The 21,945-nt window shown below is 46.1% G+C and overlaps 1 protein-coding gene across 3 annotated transcripts in view; it reads right to left on the bottom strand.

Moving 5' to 3' along the window:
- Positions 1–21,608, bottom strand: part of LOC136785646 (visual system homeobox 2-like) — a 42,509-nt gene extending 20,901 nt beyond the window's left edge. For all 3 annotated transcript variants that reach the window (XM_066746818.1, XM_066746820.1, XM_066746819.1), the window contains exons 1-2: positions 19,771–21,608; positions 11,233–11,274 (exon numbers count right to left, since the gene is read on the bottom strand). In XM_066746818.1, the coding sequence (XP_066602915.1) occupies positions 11,233–11,274; positions 19,771–20,236 (508 nt within the window). In that variant the 5' untranslated portion in view covers positions 20,237–21,608. The remainder of the gene's footprint in view (positions 1–11,232; positions 11,275–19,770) is intronic.
- Positions 21,609–21,945: the final 337 nt, after the last annotated feature.

Below are 21,945 nucleotides of genomic sequence, written 5' to 3'. Positions count from 1 at the left end.
CGGCAAGAGTCCCTCGAATATCCTGGAATGTCGCGACCTCCCTCGAGGCTTCATAATGTCTCTGGCATGCCCGGACTCGCGCGTGTATTGCTCTCTATTGCCCGACATATTTATTCCTTCCTTCCTTCCTTCCCTATCAATAAATTGGAGCTATTATTGCTTATTACGAGCCGACATCAAACTCCTACACACACATGTATTATTATTATTATTATTATTTATAAAATTCTCTCGCGAGGACCCTCGAATCATTCGCCATATTCTGGTCCCTCACCCCCCGACTCTGCCAATAAATTCAAGAACACGCTCCTTACCAATTAAATGTTCGAGGGCTTCCACGGAATATACTCCATAAATAATAACGGTTGCGAAATGCTATTTTCACACCCTCGATCCCGTGCGAATAGTACTGTCTTCTCGCTAATAGGAAATTTCTCAAACCGAAGCTCAGTTTTGTAGGAAATATCATAAATGGTAAAGGGGGATGACTATAGCGTAGGAGTCTTGACAAAGGTCACCTAGTGGATGTCCCATTAGTCCATAAAAATACCGAAGCTCGCTCGGAAACGAGTAAAAGACTGAGAGAAAGCAAACTCTCTCTCTCTCTCTCTCTCTCTCTCTCTTTCCATCTTTACGTTTGAAGTGCCCTTGTAGAGAAAACAGTGGTAGTTTCGTCGCTAAATACATTTGTACGACGCACGCACACGGTTTCTCCTATTTTTACGTATGTATAGTGAAGGTTCAGGATGCCTATGCTGAAGTCGTAATGCTTTTCCTACATGCACGTTCTGCATGGGGATGAAATGAAGTGAGAAGGAAAGAGGAAAAGATAGGGATCGGGCAAAGATGGAGAAAGGAGCGTATATATATATATATATATATATATGGAAAAAGGTAACGAGAGAGACGTATGAGAAAGCAGGGTGGATAACTGATGGAAAGGAGAGGGTATAAGCGATGAGAAGAGGAAGAGGGAGAGAGGGAGAGAGAGAGAGAGAGAGAGAGAGAGAGAGAGAGATTGGGGCGGTTTGGTCGTGGAGTTTCGTGCCTGTGCTCGAAGCGAGGGTGTGCGTGGTTGGTAATGGGGTAGGGTAGGCTGATATCCCTGTGTTGGTGGCTGGCCGGTTACCAAGCAACCGGCAATAAAGGAGCGTGGATAGCCAATGGCGGCTCTCAAAATACTCCTTCGTCTAACACGGCTTGTTTTCCGTGCTTAAGAGCGAGATAGAAGGAGCTTTTGCTTTAGTAGCTGTTAAGGCTTTAAGCTCGAGGCCCTGTGCCAGACCAGACTGCTCGCGCCGACACTGACATCGACGCCGACGCCGACGCCGACGCCGACGCCAACGCCAACGCCGACTCTGTGCAGTCCAACCGCGACTCGAACCTTCCTCTTCCCCATTCACCATAATTGATATTCTAATCCGCCAAAAAAACAACCACAGCAATTCGACTTTCCTCCCCAAGTTATTCCTTAACCACGCTTCATTAACTTTCAATTCCACGCTCATTTTTCAAATACCTCAAACCATTCCAATTTTCATCCCCCTCCCCCCCCCCCCCCCCAGCAGCTGGCTGCTCCGTTAATAATACTATAAAGTTTATGTATGTACTATATTGTATAATTGGATGTAAGCTCTCGAGTCATTCACAATGGATTCCCAAGCTCATAAGCAAGCCTTCAAGCGGGACGATGGGTCCAAGGAACATTTACATGTATTTTTTGTTGACTACAATGGGTAGCTGACCATTTTCAATGGTGTCCGATCGAACGGAACTGCGTCGTATATCGAAATTAGAATGGCGCGGAGTACTGGGATAAGCGGAAGGAGAGGGAGGGGGGTTGAGAGAGGATTTTGAAGTTTACTGCGGGTAAATAGAAGGCTGGCGGAGAGAGGGTGGGTGTTCAAGGACGCGTCACGTCACGTCGTTGCACAGTGGCCCGTGTGTATAGAGTCCCTGGGGCAGGGCGAAGGTAGCACGTAGCACACCCCTGGGACGTCTTGCAACTTCACTTGGCCGTATTAAGCCCTACTACTAATCCCCAAATTTAATTTGGAAATCTTTTCAAGCCCAGGCACATCCTACTCGTGAACCTCACCGCGGAGTCGCTTTAAAACGAGAAACTCGCGGCCTTTGTACCGGGGTAATTGAAAATTTGTTTCGGTCCTTGCGACAACGTCGCCAACGAAGACGTAACTTCCCCCAGAGGATTCGCCTCCGCGTCGGATTATACGTACAACCTGACTTTCCTCCTCGTCAAAATCCCCTCCTTCGCTCTTTTCCAAGCGACAATAATGCCGTCTCCCTTTCCCCATAATCGACCCATTAATAATTAACAAATGAGATTGGTCAAAGTCTTGCCGAAAGTCCTTTTTATGGTCGACGTAGCGAGATATTTAGCACTTTAATGGGTCATCGGTGACCCGTTTGCATGAAATTGCATTCCCCAAACAATCCCTTCTCGTTTTTTACAAAAAGTATACCTACCGTCGCTGGCCGATTTCAAACGATAATCTACCATAAAATTGAGTATTCCCATCGATCTAACGCGAGAGCTATAGGAATTTTTTATTCCGATATTTTACAGCGGTTTTTGCGCACCGATAAAAATTGTTTTCATCGCGTTTAATCTGGGGCCGTCGGTAAAGGATTGGCGATGCAGCGTTAAAATTGAAATAGCTAGCGATAGTAGCGATGCAAAGGATTTATATCGAAGGAGCGAGCATTTGTTTATCAGGACGAATCGAAATAAAGAGAGAATTGCCGAGCGAGCTCGTGAAAGGTATAATGCAAAGGTTTACATAGTCGGAAGGGCGAATGGAGCGTATCGAGTGCAGTCGAAGACTGGATACATCCCTCGGGATGTCGCGCTAGATTAGGGACCCTTCCCTCCCTAGTTTTCCTACCATGCAACATCGTGTAAAACACTTGTAACGGACCGACAGCAGCTTAGGGTAAGTTGCTAATGCTTCGCCGATGTTTTTAGGGTAGAATTAATTTGGTCGATTCGATCGAACGCTCTCCCGAGAGCTCATCGATTCACTTGGCACATTTTGCGCCTCTACGCAACTTCCTTCTCATTCGACTCTGCCCACTTTGCTAATAAACCTCTTAAAACCCATCGTTTTCACCATAATCCAAATCCCAATCGTCGTTTTCCTCTCGTTCCATCAACGACAAGTACGCGCTATAAAACTATCCTCTAATTGGATCATCCGCATGACAATAATGAATAACATTTTCAAGAATCAATTGGACTTGAAGAAATCTCAACGAAGGGTCGATTAAAATATACGGGCATTCTTCGCTACGGGAATCAAGAATTTCCTGCTCATCGTGCTATTATTATATTATATACCTCGCAATATAGACTATATTGATTCAAGGGTTTGCAGACCGAGACCAGATGAATAAAAAACCAAGAAGAAAATAGTGTCTGAATTTCTTGGAATTCTCGCCTTTTCTTTCTCCTTCCACGAAATTCGCACCTCGCGATCCAAGAGAAGCGTTTTTACGTTCCTCAGAGTCCATTCTGCATGTCAAGGTGGCAATCTTGGGAACACAAGTCCCTATAATAAGAATGGTGTGAATATTATGATGGCCATGCATTCAAATGTCAGCCTGGGACAAAGACCTAAGTGTTGATTGCCTAAAAACAGCCAGTTTTTTGTCGACTTACTCACGTGGACTTTGTCCTACTATTAGACCTAGCGAGCTGTTCCTTCTACCACTGTCTTCAAGGACACGAGAATCTATACCAGCGTCGAGCTTACTCGATGAAAACCATAGACATTAAAAACCACTGATGGGTATATAATGAAAAAACCTCTCGATTCTACTTCTATACACAGTTTCTTTTTATCAATGAAACAGTTCTTATTTTGTTCAAACACTTTTGGAAGTTTGCACAAAATTATCTTTCATTTTGGAATCTTTGAAGGGTCGAGTAGGTGGTGGGCAGTGGTGGTTTGCAGTGAATCTTCTGGAGGAGAACGAGGGATGTTGGTTGCTGAACTGGATGGCAGGGTGCCTTGGCAATCCCCGAAATAAATTCCCTTTCACCACGTGCGCGCGACGCAACGTATAGTGGTGGAGAGAGGGAGAGAGAGAGAGAGAGAGAGAGAGAGAGAGAGAGAGTTGATAGCGGCTCTTACGTAATATACGGACTGGTTGAGAGAGAAGACAGACAGGGAGAGGGAGAGGGTTACCCCTTTGGACCGGACAGTGCAGGCATAAGTCAGGAATTCCTGGCATGCGGTATATTGCGCGGGGGTGGAGGGGGAGGCGGTTATAAGCTATAGTCCCTGGCATGGCATGGCATGCACAGCCATTTACTTCATTATGTCATTAAGCTTAATGGCCCTGGCCCTAACACGGCTCTAGGCTATAGCCACTTCTACAGTCTGTCCCCATTAACTCCTCTCTGGTCCTGCCAACCGCCCCCACTCCCACCCCCACCCACACCCACCTAACCCTTTCACTGCCAGACTGTCGAGGCTCATCCTCCGCGGCAACCCGGCTTTACAATAAGCATCGACTTTACGCCAATGACCGTCCAAATTACCACCAGCTCGTGGAGAAATTTACAGCATTCATAAGGACCGTCCGCGATCGCTAAGCTTCCGCAACCCGAGGACCATTTACCCTCGCTTCGCACACCCAAAATCCCTGCTTCACTGCGACAAAAGCCTTTCGCAATTTCCACACTCCTACTCCTCCTACTCATCTTCCTCCACTCATCCTTCAACAAAGTCTTTCTACGAAACTTTTACTCGCTCCCTCCCCTCCCACTCCTCACTAGCTGCTTTTTTTTCTTATTGCACCGACAATTGTTTAAATTAACGTATACGTATTGTCCAGTAACGAGGTCCTGCAGAATTTTCGTTTCTTTATCGTGCGACGAAGAGGGAAAGAAAGAAATGTCTTATAGCTGTAGAAATTGAGAGTGGAAAAGGGTATAATGCGTAATTATACGAAGAGACTTTATTTTTGCGGTTTTCAATTATTACCAGCGAGAAAGAATTGACCGTCAGCAGCGCGTTAATTAGAGCAAGCAAAGTTACTGGGCTATTACGTCTGTGAAAGTGCGGAAATTTGTCGAGAAGCAGTAACACTTGTTCTGCATAATACGCTCGTAGCTAGTTGAAGAGTTGTAATAATGACAGAAATGAAGAGACAAAGAGAGACACTCGCTAGAAGCAATAAGATTTATAGTCGCCTTGTTCCAGGAAATTCATTTAACGAAAGTTATTGATCATTGCTGAATAGTGTGCTATTATACGTTCAAGTAGTGCTGTGCGTCAGACATATATATGTATAATAATAGTACGTCAAAATAGAGTGGAAAAATTGTACGTTTGTTTATTAAATGAAAGAGAAGAGAGTCTGAAACGATGGATCTTTCCCGTAATTCCGCATTTATACTTGGTTCTTGAAGAGCCTTTTGAAGAGAGAAAAAGGTCGAGAGAGAGAGAGAGAGAGAGAGCATAGTTACAAACGTAATGAACTGTGAAGACACATGTAACTTTTCAGCAAGGTGTTGACTATAGACTGTTTTCGAAGTAACCCAATATTTCTAAGCTGGAACCACATATTTTGTCTGTTGGCGCCAGACAAAGTTACGTCTACACATGTCAGCCTAAATATAGAGCAGAGAAATCAGGATGTACCACATTAACTGTCACGCTCCTTTCCACTCGACACACAATTAATTCCCGGATAATTGCAAAACAATCGTAGAATAAATAGGATCTTTTCCATCGGCGATACCGAAACTTATCGTTAATTAAAATGAAATTTCGTAGGCGGCTATTCGATCAATACTTCTTATTAGAGATAAAGGAAGGTGGCAAAAGTGGAAATAAGGAAAGAAGAAGGAGAGGAAATAAAAGAGACAGAGAGAGAGAGAGAGAGAGAGAGAGAGAGAGTAGACTAGACTTAACGACCGATTCGACAAACTTCTCATTGTATTATTCAAGCCCTCAAGGTCATCTACAAGAGACTAATTGTTTCTCCGTTCAAGAGAAGTAACGAAGGGACTTGGCGATCTTTCAAAATTTCATTCTTCACCATGGAACAATGCGCTAAATAAGTTGAATACTCCCTCGTAATTAGACTTTGAGAAGCAGCATTATATTCCATTTTCCTGGGAGAATTCTTATTGCGAAATGGGATTGGCGGGTTTCTTAAGGTCTATAAGGTCTGGTATTAATTGGATATGAAGGGAGGTAGGAATGGGAAATGTGTCACGGGATGTTAGAGAGAAAAGGACTGGGAAGAAAATCAAGTGGCATCTCGCTCTTCCCGTCTCATTCTCCGGATTTTTTTGTCGCACGAGGTCGCCCTCTTCCGCTCAATGGAACGCGCGCCCATCGTGGAAAATCGCACCGGTGAAAAGGTGTGAATCTCCGGCACTCGAGAAAGCTCAACAATACCCATGGTGCTGCTGCACAATGGGCCTAAACTCACAATGTAGGCACTGTATCTGTCAGAAGGAAGGGCAAAAAGGACACCATCCTCCTCGCACCTTCGTTCCTCCACGATTCCATCGCGCAAAGTCGACTCCGCCGTGTCGTGTCCCTCTTTTCACGTACGTACGTGCCTTGGAAAATGCTTTTACAGACGTTTATATTTATCACGCACGAGCGTATCGCTTTAAAGCACTGCGACTGGAAACCAAAACCTCCAATGAGGCCGCGGATGGAAGGTTTTTTTGGCCCCTGCACCGTCACGTCGTCGTCGTCGTCGTCACATCCTGGCACCAAAGAGTGTGCGTTGCACACGCATCAGCTTCAACCATATACCACCACTGACTGGCTGCTATATACTGCGAATTCCTGTCTTTCTCGCAATAATAATGTGTCAGTACCAGATCCAGATCAGCGCTACCACCACCACCACCACCATCACCACCACCACGCCCAGCCATGTCAAAATATTTCCTCAGTGGTTCAGCCCACTTTTTCCTCTTTCTCTTTCTCATTCTTTCCTCGTATCCCAACAACACGCCTCCCTTTCTTCGAGTACGCAAGCCTCCAATACTGCCAGTCAAAAGGGTTCGAAATTTCTGCATAAAACGATTCATACACGTATATTGCGTTCCTCTTTCAAAGTATTGATGTGTACCTATTCTCTCTCGCACACACACACACACACACACACGTTACACGTGGATCATTGTACGATTGCTTCGAATATACTGTAGTATAATATCGCAGGACATGGCGTCCTCCCGTTCCAATTGCCTTTTGTCGCAACCAGCTGAGCCAAAATGGCCTCAAGTGTGACGTCACGTTTGCATCACGCTACGGGGTACATTTATCCCCCCTCTGTCCAAATACTGGCCCTAGCAGAAAGCACAGCGAGATTTTGTAGCTTGTTCGATCCAATAATTTCTTCACTATCGTTTCGTATCATCCATGAAACATTAACAATTGACTACAAACATCTCATCATCCATTGAATCCTGATTTTTTCCTTCAATAATTAGTACGACAACAGAATGTAAAATTTGAATCCTCGGTTTGGCACTCCTTTCAAACATTAGGATAATATTCCATTTTACTTTTTTTTTTTTTTTTTTGATGTCTCTATTATCACTTATTAGTATTCGAGGTTTGCGTGTATTCTTTAATTGTAATACTCGGTCACAACGCCGGAGTATTACAGGTCTTTGCAGACAGACCGTTGCTTCAGGCGATGACTGTTACTAATTAAGGGCGGTTTCGGTACGCGTGTTAATTCTTAATTAATATCTTTGTCACCTCCTCTGGCAAAACAACCCCCGACGAGTATCTACGTTTCTCTCTCTCTCTCTCTATCTATACGTCCCTCACCCTCTTCTATCTTACTTTCTCCATGTCTTTTCCACCCAATCCAACTGCCAAGCAGCTCCTCTCCTTTTCCCTTCAATGTTACCCTTGCCACGACCACCCACTCGTCGAGTCTTTCGAATGAAGGGTGATGTATGGGAACACACGCGCATCCCGAGGCACTGACAGGTACAATCGTTCCAATAGAGAGGAATGAGAAGTAGTGAGGAAAGGGGAGGGGGTGGGGGAGTCGAAACAAGGAGAAAGGACCGCGAGGGCGATACCGAGGAAGAGGCTTCAAAATCTATATAAGGCTGTTTGAAAAGTGTCACGTGCGCGTATTCGCGAAAGCTCGCATCTTTCCCCGAGAGCTCGAGCACTCGAGAAGCCACGAATTGCATTATCCTTCAACGCTTTAAATAGCTTTTTATATTTTTCTCTTTGGCTACAATTTGGCAGCACTCTCATGAAAGACGAGCTTCGACCGGCTTGTTAAAGTCAACCAACGATATATATTCTTCCAGACTCGACATCTCTGGTGGTGGTACATCCACGAAGCTGCGCCATACGGAGAGACAAAGCAAGAGTGCGCGTCATTGGAGTCACTGCCTTGGTAATTACGTCAAGAGAATTTGCGCGAATTTCCAGTTGAATGAAGCTCCATAGAAATATACAGTGTTTTATATATATATATATATATATATATATATATATGCAGAATAGCGACGAGACATTTTCGAGTGACTCCAGCAGTTTGCCTCAATACTGTCGAAAGAATCGAGACTCGATAAATAAATGCGGAGGATAATTATAGCCTCGATGAAGCTCGAGGAAAAGCACATTTCCATTCATTTCCACGATCCTCTGTTTTCTCTTTATGGAGCGGCGGACACGGTCTCGGCAGGATCTTAAACTATTTAGAGACGCCGGCGGCTTTTTATATCCTTTTTCTTCCGTCTTCCTCGGTTCGCCATTTCGTCCAGCCTTGGTCCCCCAGCTCCCAGCAAGGACTGCCTCACTTGCCTCTTTTCACCATGGAAATCTCGCTATCGAACGGCGAAATCGATACGCAAGGAAATGAGATGATTGGATCGGACGCGACACGGGGATATCGGCTCAAAGACACTCACAGGGCAAGATTGAGCCGGGCGATCGAGCGACTTTGCCCGTCACAAAAGCCAAAGCGTATAAAGCTCAGCGATAAACTCTCCTGCAAAACCCAATATTGACAGGCCGCGTTAATTCACCGATGGATCGAATTCATCCGCAATGCTGCATGAATTATATCGCCGCGTTATAACACGAGCATTTAATCGAATGATGCAGTACTGTAACGCGAGATAATTGTAAGGATTGTAATGGGTTCATTATCGAATTACGAGATAATAAAATTTGGGGAGGGGCGGGAGCTATATAGCTGCACGAACGTTATGTTACAGGAGAATTTCGTGGAAAATGCAGCAGTGTGGCATAAGTGACTTTATTACGGTAGGATATAACGCGCAGGGGAGAGGAGCTGTACAGTAATTTTCTGTTTAAGAGCGACATAAATATATATATACATATAGTGGAGAATACTCGCGCCTCGCGCATAGAACGAAGCCGGACTCGAGCGTTTCACTTGGGTTTTGTGCCGCCGGCGCAGTGGGGTGGGTGGTGCAAGAAGGCAAAGGGGTGGTTTTCTAGGGGAGGAAGCACCGGTGTTTCCCCCGTTTCCAATTTTCCACTCGTCTTTCCCTGGGCCAGAGGGATCCTTCAGGCTACGCCAGCGAGCTTCCTTTCACTCCAACTCGGATCCTCCGGTATTTTCCTTTGCTGGCAAATTGGACTATTACGCGCGCGAATCGTACCTCAGAAGCGTATTCTGGAAAACCGCGTATTTTCCTCTCACCCCTCACCCCTCCCCCTCCCCCGACATCCCTCTTCATACCAAGTCGTCTGTCTCCCTTGCCCTTTCGACCTCCCACACTTTCCTCCAGAGATTCTTCCTCCCATCTCCAATAGCCCTTGCTCGATCCTCAAAGTGTCGCGCAGTTGTTAAAACAACCAATTCTACCGGAAAAACCTCGCGTCTTTGCCCCTAGCTCGATGGTAATTTGCACGTGGAACGAATTTCAGTCCCATCAACGCAGCTGCGCGGGATAGCTACCTTTAAACCACGCACCGAATATTTCCCTGTAAACAACGACGATTGTCAGTCTCCTCTCTCAGAGAGAGAGAGAGAGAGAGAGAGAGACAGCTTCCTCTACATCCCGAGGATAATAAATACGGCAGGTATTTTTAAAACGATCAGCGGACGGACGAGGGTGAGGTGCGGAGGAGGATGAATTTGGAAATTGTCAGCAGGCGTGGTCATGGATTCGAATTTCGTGGGAAGAAGAGCTCCCGTTACCGATTAGTGCTTAAACGCAAAGAGGCGTACTCCGGCATCAACGATTTTTCCAAATGTTTTGACAAGAAATCCAATACGACTGTGCGAGAGCCACACTGGAGTCATGGATCCAAGTGGGATATCGAATGATGCCAACCGGCGAATTCTAGACGACGCTATTTTAACGATTTGCCTGAATTTCCATGCTTCCAATTTACTTATGTTTATATACCTGTATATAGTCTATACTATATAGGTGCACATGCAGTGTACTATATTATATATCCTACTCTGGTTTTCCGGGTACACGCGGGTATAGAATGTCCCATAATCATCCATTCACCGCGGGTATATATATATATATATATATAGGAAGAAAAACGCGCGTCGCTCGGTGCTATTGTTATTGTAAGAGGGAATTAACAATCCGCAAATGATCGTTCGTTAATTTTCGGTTAATGGAGAGCGACGCAATGAGGTGGAGAGGGTCATTGGTCGAAAGGACGTTCCGAAGCATTGATTTTTGCCGAGGATATAGCATACGTATCATAAAACACTGCGTTTACCATTGGTGGCTCACCCTCGCAGCGCGCAGGTCATCATCGCTGATCATTCTCAACCTGTCGTTGCTTGTTCGCAGCGACATCAGTTTGCGGCTCGGACGATTCGAGCTTAATGGCTCGGAAAACTCGGAATCATCCCGCGTATGAATATGAAATGAGTCTTTTTCGCCCTCCGTTACACATGACGTCATCGCGCAGGAGAGAATACAACTCGCGTTCCCTGCCCATCTGCAGACTCGAATATCCCGTTACGCGAGAAGTCGATTGCAGTAACATCGTTTTATTATCAATGCAGCTCTGCTCTTTACGACCGTCTCTCCCACCACCCACTCAAATTTCATAACCTCAAAAAGCACTGGTACAATTTACCAACGGACTCTCTCCTCCCATCCCTTTGTCTTTCAACGTTAAAACCACTGAGCTCGAGCTCTGATATTTTCCACAAATCCATATATACGTATACATTTGATTTATGAGCGAAACGTACCTGGACTCGCGTTGGAAAATGAACCCTTCGACTGTGAAAATCCTAGAACAAAAGAAAAATACGTGGGAATTATACTCGGACGAGTTTATAAATACGTGCGATTTTATAAGTTTTCCATAGTTGTTTTTTTAGCACACTCGAAAGGGATGTGTATATGGTTGGGGGATGAAAGGTGGGGAGAGAGGGGTGAGTCCATTAAAGCGAATGCCCGGCCGATTAAACGCGGCGTCGAACAAATTCGTAATTCTCGTAATTTGAAAAGTTTCGTCGGCCTCTGATAACGAAGCGGAATTATGGCGCGGCGACGATGTGTCGTAATTAAAGGCAATTTTCAAAGCTCGCGATCCTTGGCTGGTACGCGGCCACGAGAGTACGGTGCACAAAGTTTCACTCGTTAGTTCCGCCATTCCTTCAGTTAATTGCCCAACCTATACCGGAAAAGCCTGGCGTTAATCGCGTATTCCGCGTAGGCGCGACCTTTAGCGATGTTCCCCGCTGACGTCATTACACCCCCGGTCCTCCTCCTCCTCTCGTGCTTTTTGGTTCTTCGCGAAACACGTTGCACCTATACCATTGAAATGAGCAGAGACACACACGCATGTAGAAAACTACACACAGCTACATCATATATGAACACGAATCGTATATCCTGACTTTGCTTCATTTTTCCATTCGAACCAGAAGCCGCTTTTCATCCCCTAAGAAAAAGGAAAGAGCATTTCCACCTCTCTCTCCCTCTCTCTCCCTACTATACATATATATATATATATATATATGTTTCCATCTCACCCACTCGAGGTGGATAACTCTGCAACGAATTAAGAGACTTCAATCCACGCCACATCTTTCTAATAAAGTCGTTGCCGTAACTGGAAGAGGGGGGCTGAAAAAGAGGGGTTGAAAAAGATTCCACAGCTTCTAAGAAAGTTTTAGGGACTCGTTGATGGTAAGATCGCATTTCGTCCAAACTCTCTCAGTATGCGTAAGCTAAATAGCAACGGCGTTTTCTTATAGTTGCCAAAGGTACATACGCGATGGTAGTAGTGACAGAAGAGGTGGAAGCAGAAGCAGCGGATTCCTCCGGTGGTAAGGCGAAAGAACCCTGCCGGTTCTCGACTCCACCCTAAAACGACTTTAACGAGCCAACGTCTTAAAATGGGGTTGCCGGTGCCTAAACCCAGCTTGCCCGTTTGTTTGATAAATTAACCTAGAAAAGTACGCTCCGCCGACGGAAAACTTAACAAGCTTAACTCGCTCGCAAAGAAACCAGCAATCTCGGAAAATCTCTTCACGCTAATTACCGCGGGGAGGAGAAAAGGGCAGCCCTCGCGCGCACCTATTTATCCCGCGTCGTTATGAATCTTTGAGATTGGTCCGTGATTTGAGAAATTACCAGCTAAATAGGATAATGACATCGATCGGTTATAGGCGCGTATATATGTATATACGTGTGTGGCTGGTAACTCGATAGGGGACACGATCGTGAAAACTCGGCCCACCGGCGCGTTTCCGTAATGGAAGAAAATTGAGCGGAAAAAGGGAGGAAACTCGCGCACACTTACGGAGCGTCACGCACGTATACGCTCGGCTGTTCACTTGGAATTGGATGGAGCAGGAGAGACGAAGAGAGAGAGAGAGCGCGTGTCGAAGAATCCAGCATTCTTTCTCGATCCCCCGAAATCGTTGTCGTGAAACTTAAACCTCAATCATGCACCCGGTGGAAGGTTTCAGATTTTTTGAAAACCCCATAATACGCGAGTCTCTCTCGCAGTGGAACCCGTGGCGAGAGACATACAGGGTCCTATTCAGAGAAAATCCACTTCCTAGATCTCGTGTTACCGGTGTATTTTGACAAGATCTCATTGTCGTCGCGCGGCTAAGCCCTATTGACCCTATTATGGCCCTATTAGTATTATACTAGGATTTGCGGTTATTCCTTGAAAGCCCAGCAGCCCACCTCCCGCTTCTTTCTCCTTCCACGGCGCAGTCTTGGCAGAAACGCGCGTCCGTCCGTTCATTCAGAATAAGAGAGAGAGACGCGCCATTTCCCTTCCAAAGAGTCGCGTCCGGATCGATTGTCATCGCTGCTTCGAGTTCTAACAATTATTTGGCTAATCGCTGCACGGACACACCCCTCGCACTTTAATCTCCCATCGACGCTTGACATTTCGCCGCGTGAATCACCGAAACGTTCTTCTCTGAGAAATTAATCATCCTCGTAGAAACATTTTAAGCTATATGTACGAAGAGTGGCGATACTTGCCGAGAGATAACGAGTACAAAGCGTTGTGGAATAAATAAAGTATAAGTGAATATAATGCGCGGGGCGACCCTGGCAGCGATTCTTCTGCCAATGGCCTAAGAGGGGGGGGGGGGGGAGGGGGGACAAACCATTTTCCGAGCGAGAAACAGAAACGCGGCATATACGCGCGACGCGAGGAGCAGTTTGCGCCAGCTAAATGAAGATGTTACACTCGACGAACCGAGCGAAACGCATTTCGACGAGACGGAATAAAGAGCGTGCCACATTATGTCATTAATAGAGCTATTATCGCGCTTTAAGCGATCCAAAGAAAGATCCTGTTGGTTTTGTTAAACGAACTCCCACGTAAGAGAGGAAAATTGCGATGGCTCCTGTTAACCGCGAGACAAAAGAGCTGCTGCGCGTTTGTCGATATTCATGCAGACCTCCCTGAATTCAGCTGGTAATTTTATTTCAAATAAAGAGAGAGAGAGGAAGAGAAACATGGTGGGGGGGGGGGGGGGGGATCATTTTCGAAAAGACGAAACTCGACGATGAGAGATTCAGGACGGTGAATGTGCTTCGCGCGGGTATCCGATAGAAACTCGTGGTAAACGGCGCTTCCAGGTAAATTGGTGTAGAGGAGTAGGGAGGGGGGAGGGTGAGTGGGGAAAAAGCCAGCCAGCTTCGTTTTCCGTGTCGCGAGTAGACATCGCGGAATGAGCTGCTACTTAGAGAGAACGGATGGAAGGGCATTCAGCGATATGCAATCAAGGCTCCTCTGCTCGTCGGTGTGAGGGAGGCTGCGAGGTTGTGTGAGTTTCTCGCACGGGAGAGAGATATAGAGAGTGAGGAAGACGGAGGCGGAAGGAGAAAAAAGCGCGAGAGGGAAAACGTAAGCAGGCGACGGTGGCGCGTGTGTGTTCGAGGCGTGAATTCATGTATACTCGCGAAGCACTCTTCAACCCGGACAATCGAGGTGTTGGACTGGAAATCCATACCAATTTGAGCGACTTACGCACGTTCGCTTGAAAGCCCGGTACAAACGTATGCATGTACACGCATACTCCTTCAACCCGTACACGCATGTCACTCATACTAACGCTGCTTCGTGCTACATGCTCAGTCTGTGAGAGTGCAATGATATCCCCCTCCTCTCTCCATGCCCCTGTAAAAACAAAAAAACTCTACCTTCTCGAAAAATTTCTAAGAATTATTTCCTTGTTGGCTCACGATGTCCTCCTAGTTGTAATTTTATTTCTTTATAAATATATATATCTGCGTTTGAATAGATTGAATGGTGCAAAGGTACAACCTTTTTTATTGAAACATATAAACACTAATTTTAAATTGTTGTTAATTGAGTAGACTAAGTTACAAGCGATCTCAAACATTCTTATAATTCTCCGTGTACTTCTTATCGATATAAATGGCCTTGGTTTAAAGAAAAACTATAAAAAGAAGAAAGATCCGAAAGTTTCTGCCGGCAGAGAAGAATTTTTGAAAAATTATGGTAATTAAAGAGATCACGTTACAAGCGCACTTAGAGTTTTTACAAGTTTCGTGTTAGCCAGCGGCAAATAAAAATCTTTGATGAATAAAGGAGAGGCAAGAGGTTGCTATTCGTGATTGGTGGAAGCAGCGCGTTTGCAAAAGCAAGCGGCTGCATTTCCCAGGCAAACTTTCGGGCGTCACTGTACTTTCACAAGGCACGGTAATGGACATAGTTTGCTGGTAATGTCCGAGACTAATTCCCGTGTTATTTCATTAACGTCCCGCAGGTCCCGAGGGGTTAGACACCTACGTAGGTTACTACCACCACCACTACCACATCCCACCGTCACTACCACCAGTAAAAGCAGAGAGACGCTGGCAACAGTAACACCACGGAAGCCGTGACCGCCTCCAACTCCCCCTTGGGGATGTATTAGTCGCGTGTCAAAGGGTGAAAATTTACGAGGTGAGTACCTCGCACGAAAAGGCGGATTGATAGTTAATGTGCGCTCTAAAAATAATGCGCAAATGCTTATCATATATAGAACAACACGTTTACATGCACACTTGGTTTAACGCGCATGACTTTTTTCACTAGATCGATACCACACTTGCCTACCAATAATTTCCCTTCGTAGCGTATCACCTTGATTATCTTTGTACATCTAATATACACACGTTGGTCTCTCTTACATTGCTTTATTTTTCTTCTCTCGCCTTATTATTCCTCGCTGAGAGATGAAAATGCAATTTTTCATCGATTATAAACTTTGTCCAATTGCTCGGCATCGATTTGCCAGAAAATTTGAGCGATATACGCTTATAAGCCGTGATAACTGTATTAGGCTATAATGCGAAGCTTTTGGTACTAGTCCCGAATTGATTTGTTGGAGCGGATTATGCGATTAGGCGAATAGGCGAGAGACTACGGCGACGAGGGTCAAATGATTGACACCGGGACGAGAGTGTAATGAGAGGAAATCGTTTCTGATTGACCGAGGAAAATTATGCCAGTTCGACTGGTGGGAAAGGGGGTTTCCCATTTCACACACAAGGAAAATTTATTGCGCGCGCGCGCGGGAAAGAAAAGTTCCAAATTATTGTGCGAATGATTAAAATTTCACTCTGATTCCGTGGAGAGGAGAAAATTGTCGGCATTAAGTTTGGAAGGCAAGTAGATTTCCAGCAGATTTTACAAAAATATGCTATTGCGAAGGGATAGAATTTTCGTAGCTTTGCCACCCTCGGCAGTGTTATCCAATTATTCTAAGTTGTTAAGGCGAGTTAGGACGCTTAAGGGACTAAATTAAGACATTCCGCGCGACAAATCTCCCAAGAATCTCAATTAACTTCTCCGGGCTTCCAGTAGTTTAATTAACTGTTTAATTTCATTTAATTTGCATTCGCGATTGCATAATCCCAGGCTACACCGGCTCTCAGGCTTGCAATATATATTTTTGCCCGCGATACAGATCAATTAAAGAGAGGCTCGCCCTTTGGTTTTTGCAGCTGAAACGAGGTATAGGGGGAAGGGCTTTTGCTCGATTTTCACAACACTCGAGGACCATTAAGCATACACGGTAAACATTTCAAAGTCAACATAATAATTTAGTATGGAATTACTGGAGAAATGGAATTTGCATGCACTTGCCGGCAAGTGATTAATAAGGAATTAGGCTTACCGTTATGGAGCTCGGGAATAATGTAATCTGAGATTCTCAGGAGTGTATGGCACTAGAGCTCGAGTTCGTCATCGAATGGGATTTTTCCGTCGCTCGTCGAGTGGCCAAGTCACACGTGAAGTGGCACAGAGCCGATGCTGGGGGCGACGCGATATCGAATTTAACGCGAACGGGCTAATTTGAATTGCAAGCCACTTACGGCGACGCGTGATCTCGCAAACTCCCAGCTTATAAGTGAAATTCGGAAGAAAGCGCGATATGGAAATTCAAACGATCGCGCTTTCCAAAGAGAAAATCCCCAAAGTATATCCAATCCTATTCATCCAAGCAGAGAGTATATATAGGTATGATGAGAAAATCATTGAAAACCTCATCTGTACGCGCAAGCTCCGAAGGGTATTCGCGCGATAAATTCCAAGGACGAAAAGTGAAGCCGTCGACGATAAGGAATGGGAGGAATTTTTTTCCTTCCAATGCGCTATCAAATTCTGCCGCCAATCTCGTTTCGCAAAACTGCAAAATCGCTTTGAAGTACTAATCAGTATCGACCTACGCCTACTGCACCCTATTTGCTCGACGCCCGACCCCCTCCTGGTGTGGGTGCGCGAGAGCGCGCTTGAAAACTTTTTTTTTTCGCTTTGCGCGTTTCCTCGGCAAGAGTCCATGGCTGCCGTAAGGATCATCGTGCACACGAGAAGCGTCGCTATATATAGTCGCGTACACTCAGCCAGCAGAACGCCCCAACGTTTGATCGGACGACCGAAGAAGCAGGGACTCGTTTTCAAATAAACGCCCACCATTTCATCCCAATGCTTCTCTTTATTATCCCCCACCCCTCTCTCTCTCTCTTCCCCCCCCCCTTCCCTACTCCTTCCGAAAAAATCACCCCTGCATTAATTTTTCCAATTCCACCCTTATCAAACTTTTCCTTCAGAGCGATCCGTATAATCAGCAGTTTTCTCACAAATGGAACGAAGCTTCAATGCGGTGTATAATGTGTATACTAGTATTACGGAAGTGAATTTTGTGAAGAAGAAACGAGGGGTAGGGCGAAAGAATAAGGGTAGCGCGACTGTACAGTGTTTTGTGGAATCGTTTGTCGAGATACGTTGGAAAGACGAAGTCGACACTTTCGGATGGGAGAAACGAGAGTGGAGGGTACTGTGCGTGAGATTGGTGGAGAAAGGAGTTGCTTCGTAGCGCTCCGAGGAAGAGGATAGAGGAACGAGATAGAGGTATGTATAGGGTGGGTGGTGTGCGTGAGTGATAGGGAGTACGGTAAGTGATAAACGCGCGCGCGGCAAGATCCAAGAGCGAGAGAGAGAGAGAGAGAGAGAGAGGGGTTGGAGGATCGACTAAGGGGCAACGCGGTATGGAAAGTGTGTATTCTTCGCGTACGCACTTCACAGGCGTTGATAGGCAATCCGCTTGATTGCCAGCTTCAAACGGAACGAAAAAGCGTGACGCTCCAGACGCCTACCGATCTAAAGAAAAAATGAAAAAAGAATCCAGCGATCGAACCCCCCAATTCAATGACAATAATTTCCCGTCATATTTTACTTACCAACGCTGCTATACAGGTTCCCATCATTGCACATATATGTATACGAACGATTCAGTCAGCCAACTTCCGCTTGGGCGAGCAATAAAATCTAGCTACTAATATTTCCTAGAGAATTCTCTCGATCGACTCGAAGATCGTTTTTTCTCGAGTACGTTGCTCCTAAAAGAGAGAATTCGCTCGAGTCGTACTCTCGTCTTTAAGTCTGCCCAAGATTTAAAACAAAAAGGAACGAATGAAGCGAGCAAAATAAATGCTGTACTGCAAGACGAGGTGCCAGAGTGACGTTTCAATGGAAGGGTAGAACCTTTGTGTTACCGGGGCAACCCGACACCCGAAAATCGTTCTCAAAAATCTGCCTCCGCGCTACGCAATCTCTCGACCCTGCCTTACCTATATATCCACGAAAATTAAATATTGCTTTTTTAATCGATACTCGATCCTTCGCCTCTCACACTCTTTGCCAATTATGTAAAGACTCGGAGTGGACAACATAACAATTATTGCTTCTTTCCTCTTTTCACCACAATATGGTATACGCGTCCTATAAAATTCATCAGAATATATCTGTATTTTTCGAGAGAACACGTTAATCTTTTTCGCGTGAATTATAATTGTCCGTTCTTAACGAGCTGTCGTATCGCGATTGAACGATTCAGTTGGTTTGTTCAAAATCGACGAGCAAAGAGATACACGAATGCTGCGGAAGCCGTAATTTGCTAAATGGTCGTTTGAAAAATAATTGGGCGAATTTCGTCGAAGAGAGGAAGAAACGTTGAAATAAATCGAAGCATTTCTGCTATTAATAGAATCGAGCGACGCCACGGTTCCTGTGGGTTGAGAACAGTTTGCTCGTGTGAGCGGCCATTTTTCTGTTTTTGTCCGGACCCTTTGTTTTTTGGTGAGACATTGCAGGTCTGTCCAACACTCGACTCATTATATCACTAATTATTCATAACGTTGAGGATTATATTCTTTGAAAACTATTCAATTCCCACAGGACACTCGCAGTACGCGTTCCATATCTATCTCTCCTATCCCACCATCAATGATTTCCATTGAAAGTGTAAATAGTCTGCTTGCTTATAAATACATATATATATATATATAGACAAGTTGTAAGGGGATGTGAAATTACCATTGTAGCGTATTTATATAACCAAGAGAAATAATTGCTACATGTATGAAGAGGGAATCGGCGTTTCTGGCAGATGTATCCCATGCAGTAGCGAGTGTCAGCTGCGATCGGTGTGCCGTTTTCCCAAAAATTCCCCTGAATCCTGGACCTGACAATAGGCCCGTACATGGATGTGGAAGAAAGGTGTTTGGATTTTCGGTAATTCGATCCTGAGTGGCTCTCTGTTGAGCGATAGCCATAAGTGGTACGTTAAGTGCTCGTTTCACGCTGGGACGACGATACGTCTATTAATTTACCTCAAAGTCAGAAAGACATCGATGTTGAAAGGGGAAGGGATGGGGTGGGTGTGATAGGGACTCATCGAGATCCAAGAAGCGAGGAGTGAAAAATGCGGCAATTGCTATGGATGTTTGAAACTTACCGTGAGGCGGTGTGTGTTGATTGGGACTGTGCTGATGATGATTGGCGGAGACAGCGGTTCCGGGGAGAACGTGCTGCGCGTGTGCGGCAGGATGCACGCTTACGCTGGACGGTGAGGCCGGAAGTTGTCCTGGTTGATGGACCTGGTGATGGGTTACGTGATGGGCGGGGTGGGGATGGGGCGGGGGTAGAAAAGCAGCAGCAACCGCCGCTTGAGCGTTCAGGTAGGCCATCCTCGAGGCCGTCAGGTTGCCGAGGTTCCCCAGGTTCCCCAGGTTCCCCAGGTGATTCGTGAGACTCGGCATGTAATCCCATAATTTGTGATGCGGAGCTGCAGGCGCGTAAGACACTGCGGACACTCCTGCGGGTGGCGAACCCTGGGGTGAGTTCCTGTCCGCCCCGCTACCGCTGCCCGGCCCGTTCAAGCCCAGCAACTCCTGGATTGCGAACGGTGACCGTTGCGGCATCTTCGAATTCTTCGGCTGAATCTTGCCGGCTCAATAAAACATTCTCCTCCAAATATTCGACGAATCCTTCTCTCCTTCTCTACCCCAAATCTACTTTTCTCCAAATAAATTATCCCACACTATACTCTATCGTATATTACCCAGTTTCGATGTTTCCTCGATAAATCGTTGTATCGTCCCTTCCTGTTCGTTTATTACAGAACTCTTGCTACGAGGTTCCTTATTGGGAGAGTCGAGGAGGAGCTTCTCGCTTGATCCATTATTCACATAGAATTGCACAGAAAAATATTGTTCCACCTATACTTTCGGGGACTAAGTGTTTTCATAAATCTCCATTATTGGCGATAGAGGAATTTTTATTCGTTGAAGGAAGCAGCGGTGAACTCTTTATATCGACTTATTTTCGTTGTGACGATTGGGGGATTCGTTGAGAAAAAATTGTGGAACGGTCGCCGAGCGACGGCAAAGAGTTCGTTGTGTTCGCGCGGACTCGAATGCTCTTCAGGGATCTCCTTTCTGTCCAGTTTCTTTCCTAGTGCGAAATTATCGTGTAATTATCGGACCGTGTCTCATGGATCCTTGTTACTTCCGATCGATTAGATATAGTTTCCCTCCGTTTGCTTCGTTTCGTTGATTTCAGGTACTGATTGGAGAATCCATGCACGAGAGTCCGGCAGGCCAGTTACATCGAATCCGACCAAGAGCTTTGTTTTCCACGATTATTCGAGGCTACGAAGCGTTTTGTCATTTCACAAGGCAGCAGACGCTATTTCGTGGAACTTCCTCCTTTCAGCTTCGTTGCTGGATCGGATTACAGGGACGACTACTCTACGTACCAGCGTGTTAAGTTCGTTGCTCTCTCTCTCTCTCTCTCTCTCTCTCTCTCCTCCTCCTCCTCCTCCTGCCACCTAGCAAGGACTTATAGAAAGGCACTCGTGCACCAAAATTCCCCCCTTGAACAGTGGCTCGTCCACAGGCACGAAGACAAAATCTTCCCTCCTCACTGCTCAATGTCAATTATCCTTGTGGAAGATCCAAGCGGAACAGCACTGTCCTTTGGCGATCTTTGTGGATCCTCGAGAAGAATCGGACGATCTCATCTCGGTCCTTCTCTATCTTTCGAACGATTCACACTCAACGTCACTGATCATCCCGACTCGGACCCGAAGAAGAGACTCGATCCGTCCGTCGGCAGAATCCCTCCGGCACTTGGCTCCTGGTTTGTTCGTCCGGATGATATAGGGGAGAGGGGAAGATGGGAAGAGATGGGGATTTTGGAAGGAGAGATAACGGTGCGATAAGAGAAACGATGGAGCGATGGAACGAAGGAGCTTGGTGTCCCGACGGCAGTGGGACGGCGCAACCGTGTCGTTGTCGCGGCGATGAGCAACTGAGCTGTCGAGCTGCACGGGGTTGCTCGACTGCGAGGACGCGAGAAGGAAACGAAGGGAGAGTAAAAGTAGTATATGGTAGTAGTAGCAGCAGCAGCACCATCAGCAGCAGCCAGGGGCGGCTTTGTCGACACACGCAACGAGCACCCACACAAGAGCGAGGGTTACTCGAGTCGCGCGAGGGGGGTGGTGTTGGTCGCCACCCCCTCAACCTCCCCCTTCGACACCCTTCCCGCCCCCGAATAACCCTAACTCGAGGCTCCGAAGCCTTCGAAGCCTCCAGCTCGCCTACGGTCTTCCACCACCCCGCGCACGCGC

Source organism: Prorops nasuta, unplaced genomic scaffold (genome assembly GCF_024137725.1).
Source record: "Prorops nasuta isolate Cenicafe-Biocafe unplaced genomic scaffold, Cenicafe_Pnas_1.2 PNAS00003, whole genome shotgun sequence".
In the NCBI taxonomy this organism is placed as follows: domain Eukaryota; kingdom Metazoa; phylum Arthropoda; class Insecta; order Hymenoptera; family Bethylidae; genus Prorops; species Prorops nasuta.
The sequence above is the reverse complement of the archived record's forward strand: the minus strand, read 5'-3'. Positions and strand labels throughout refer to the sequence as shown.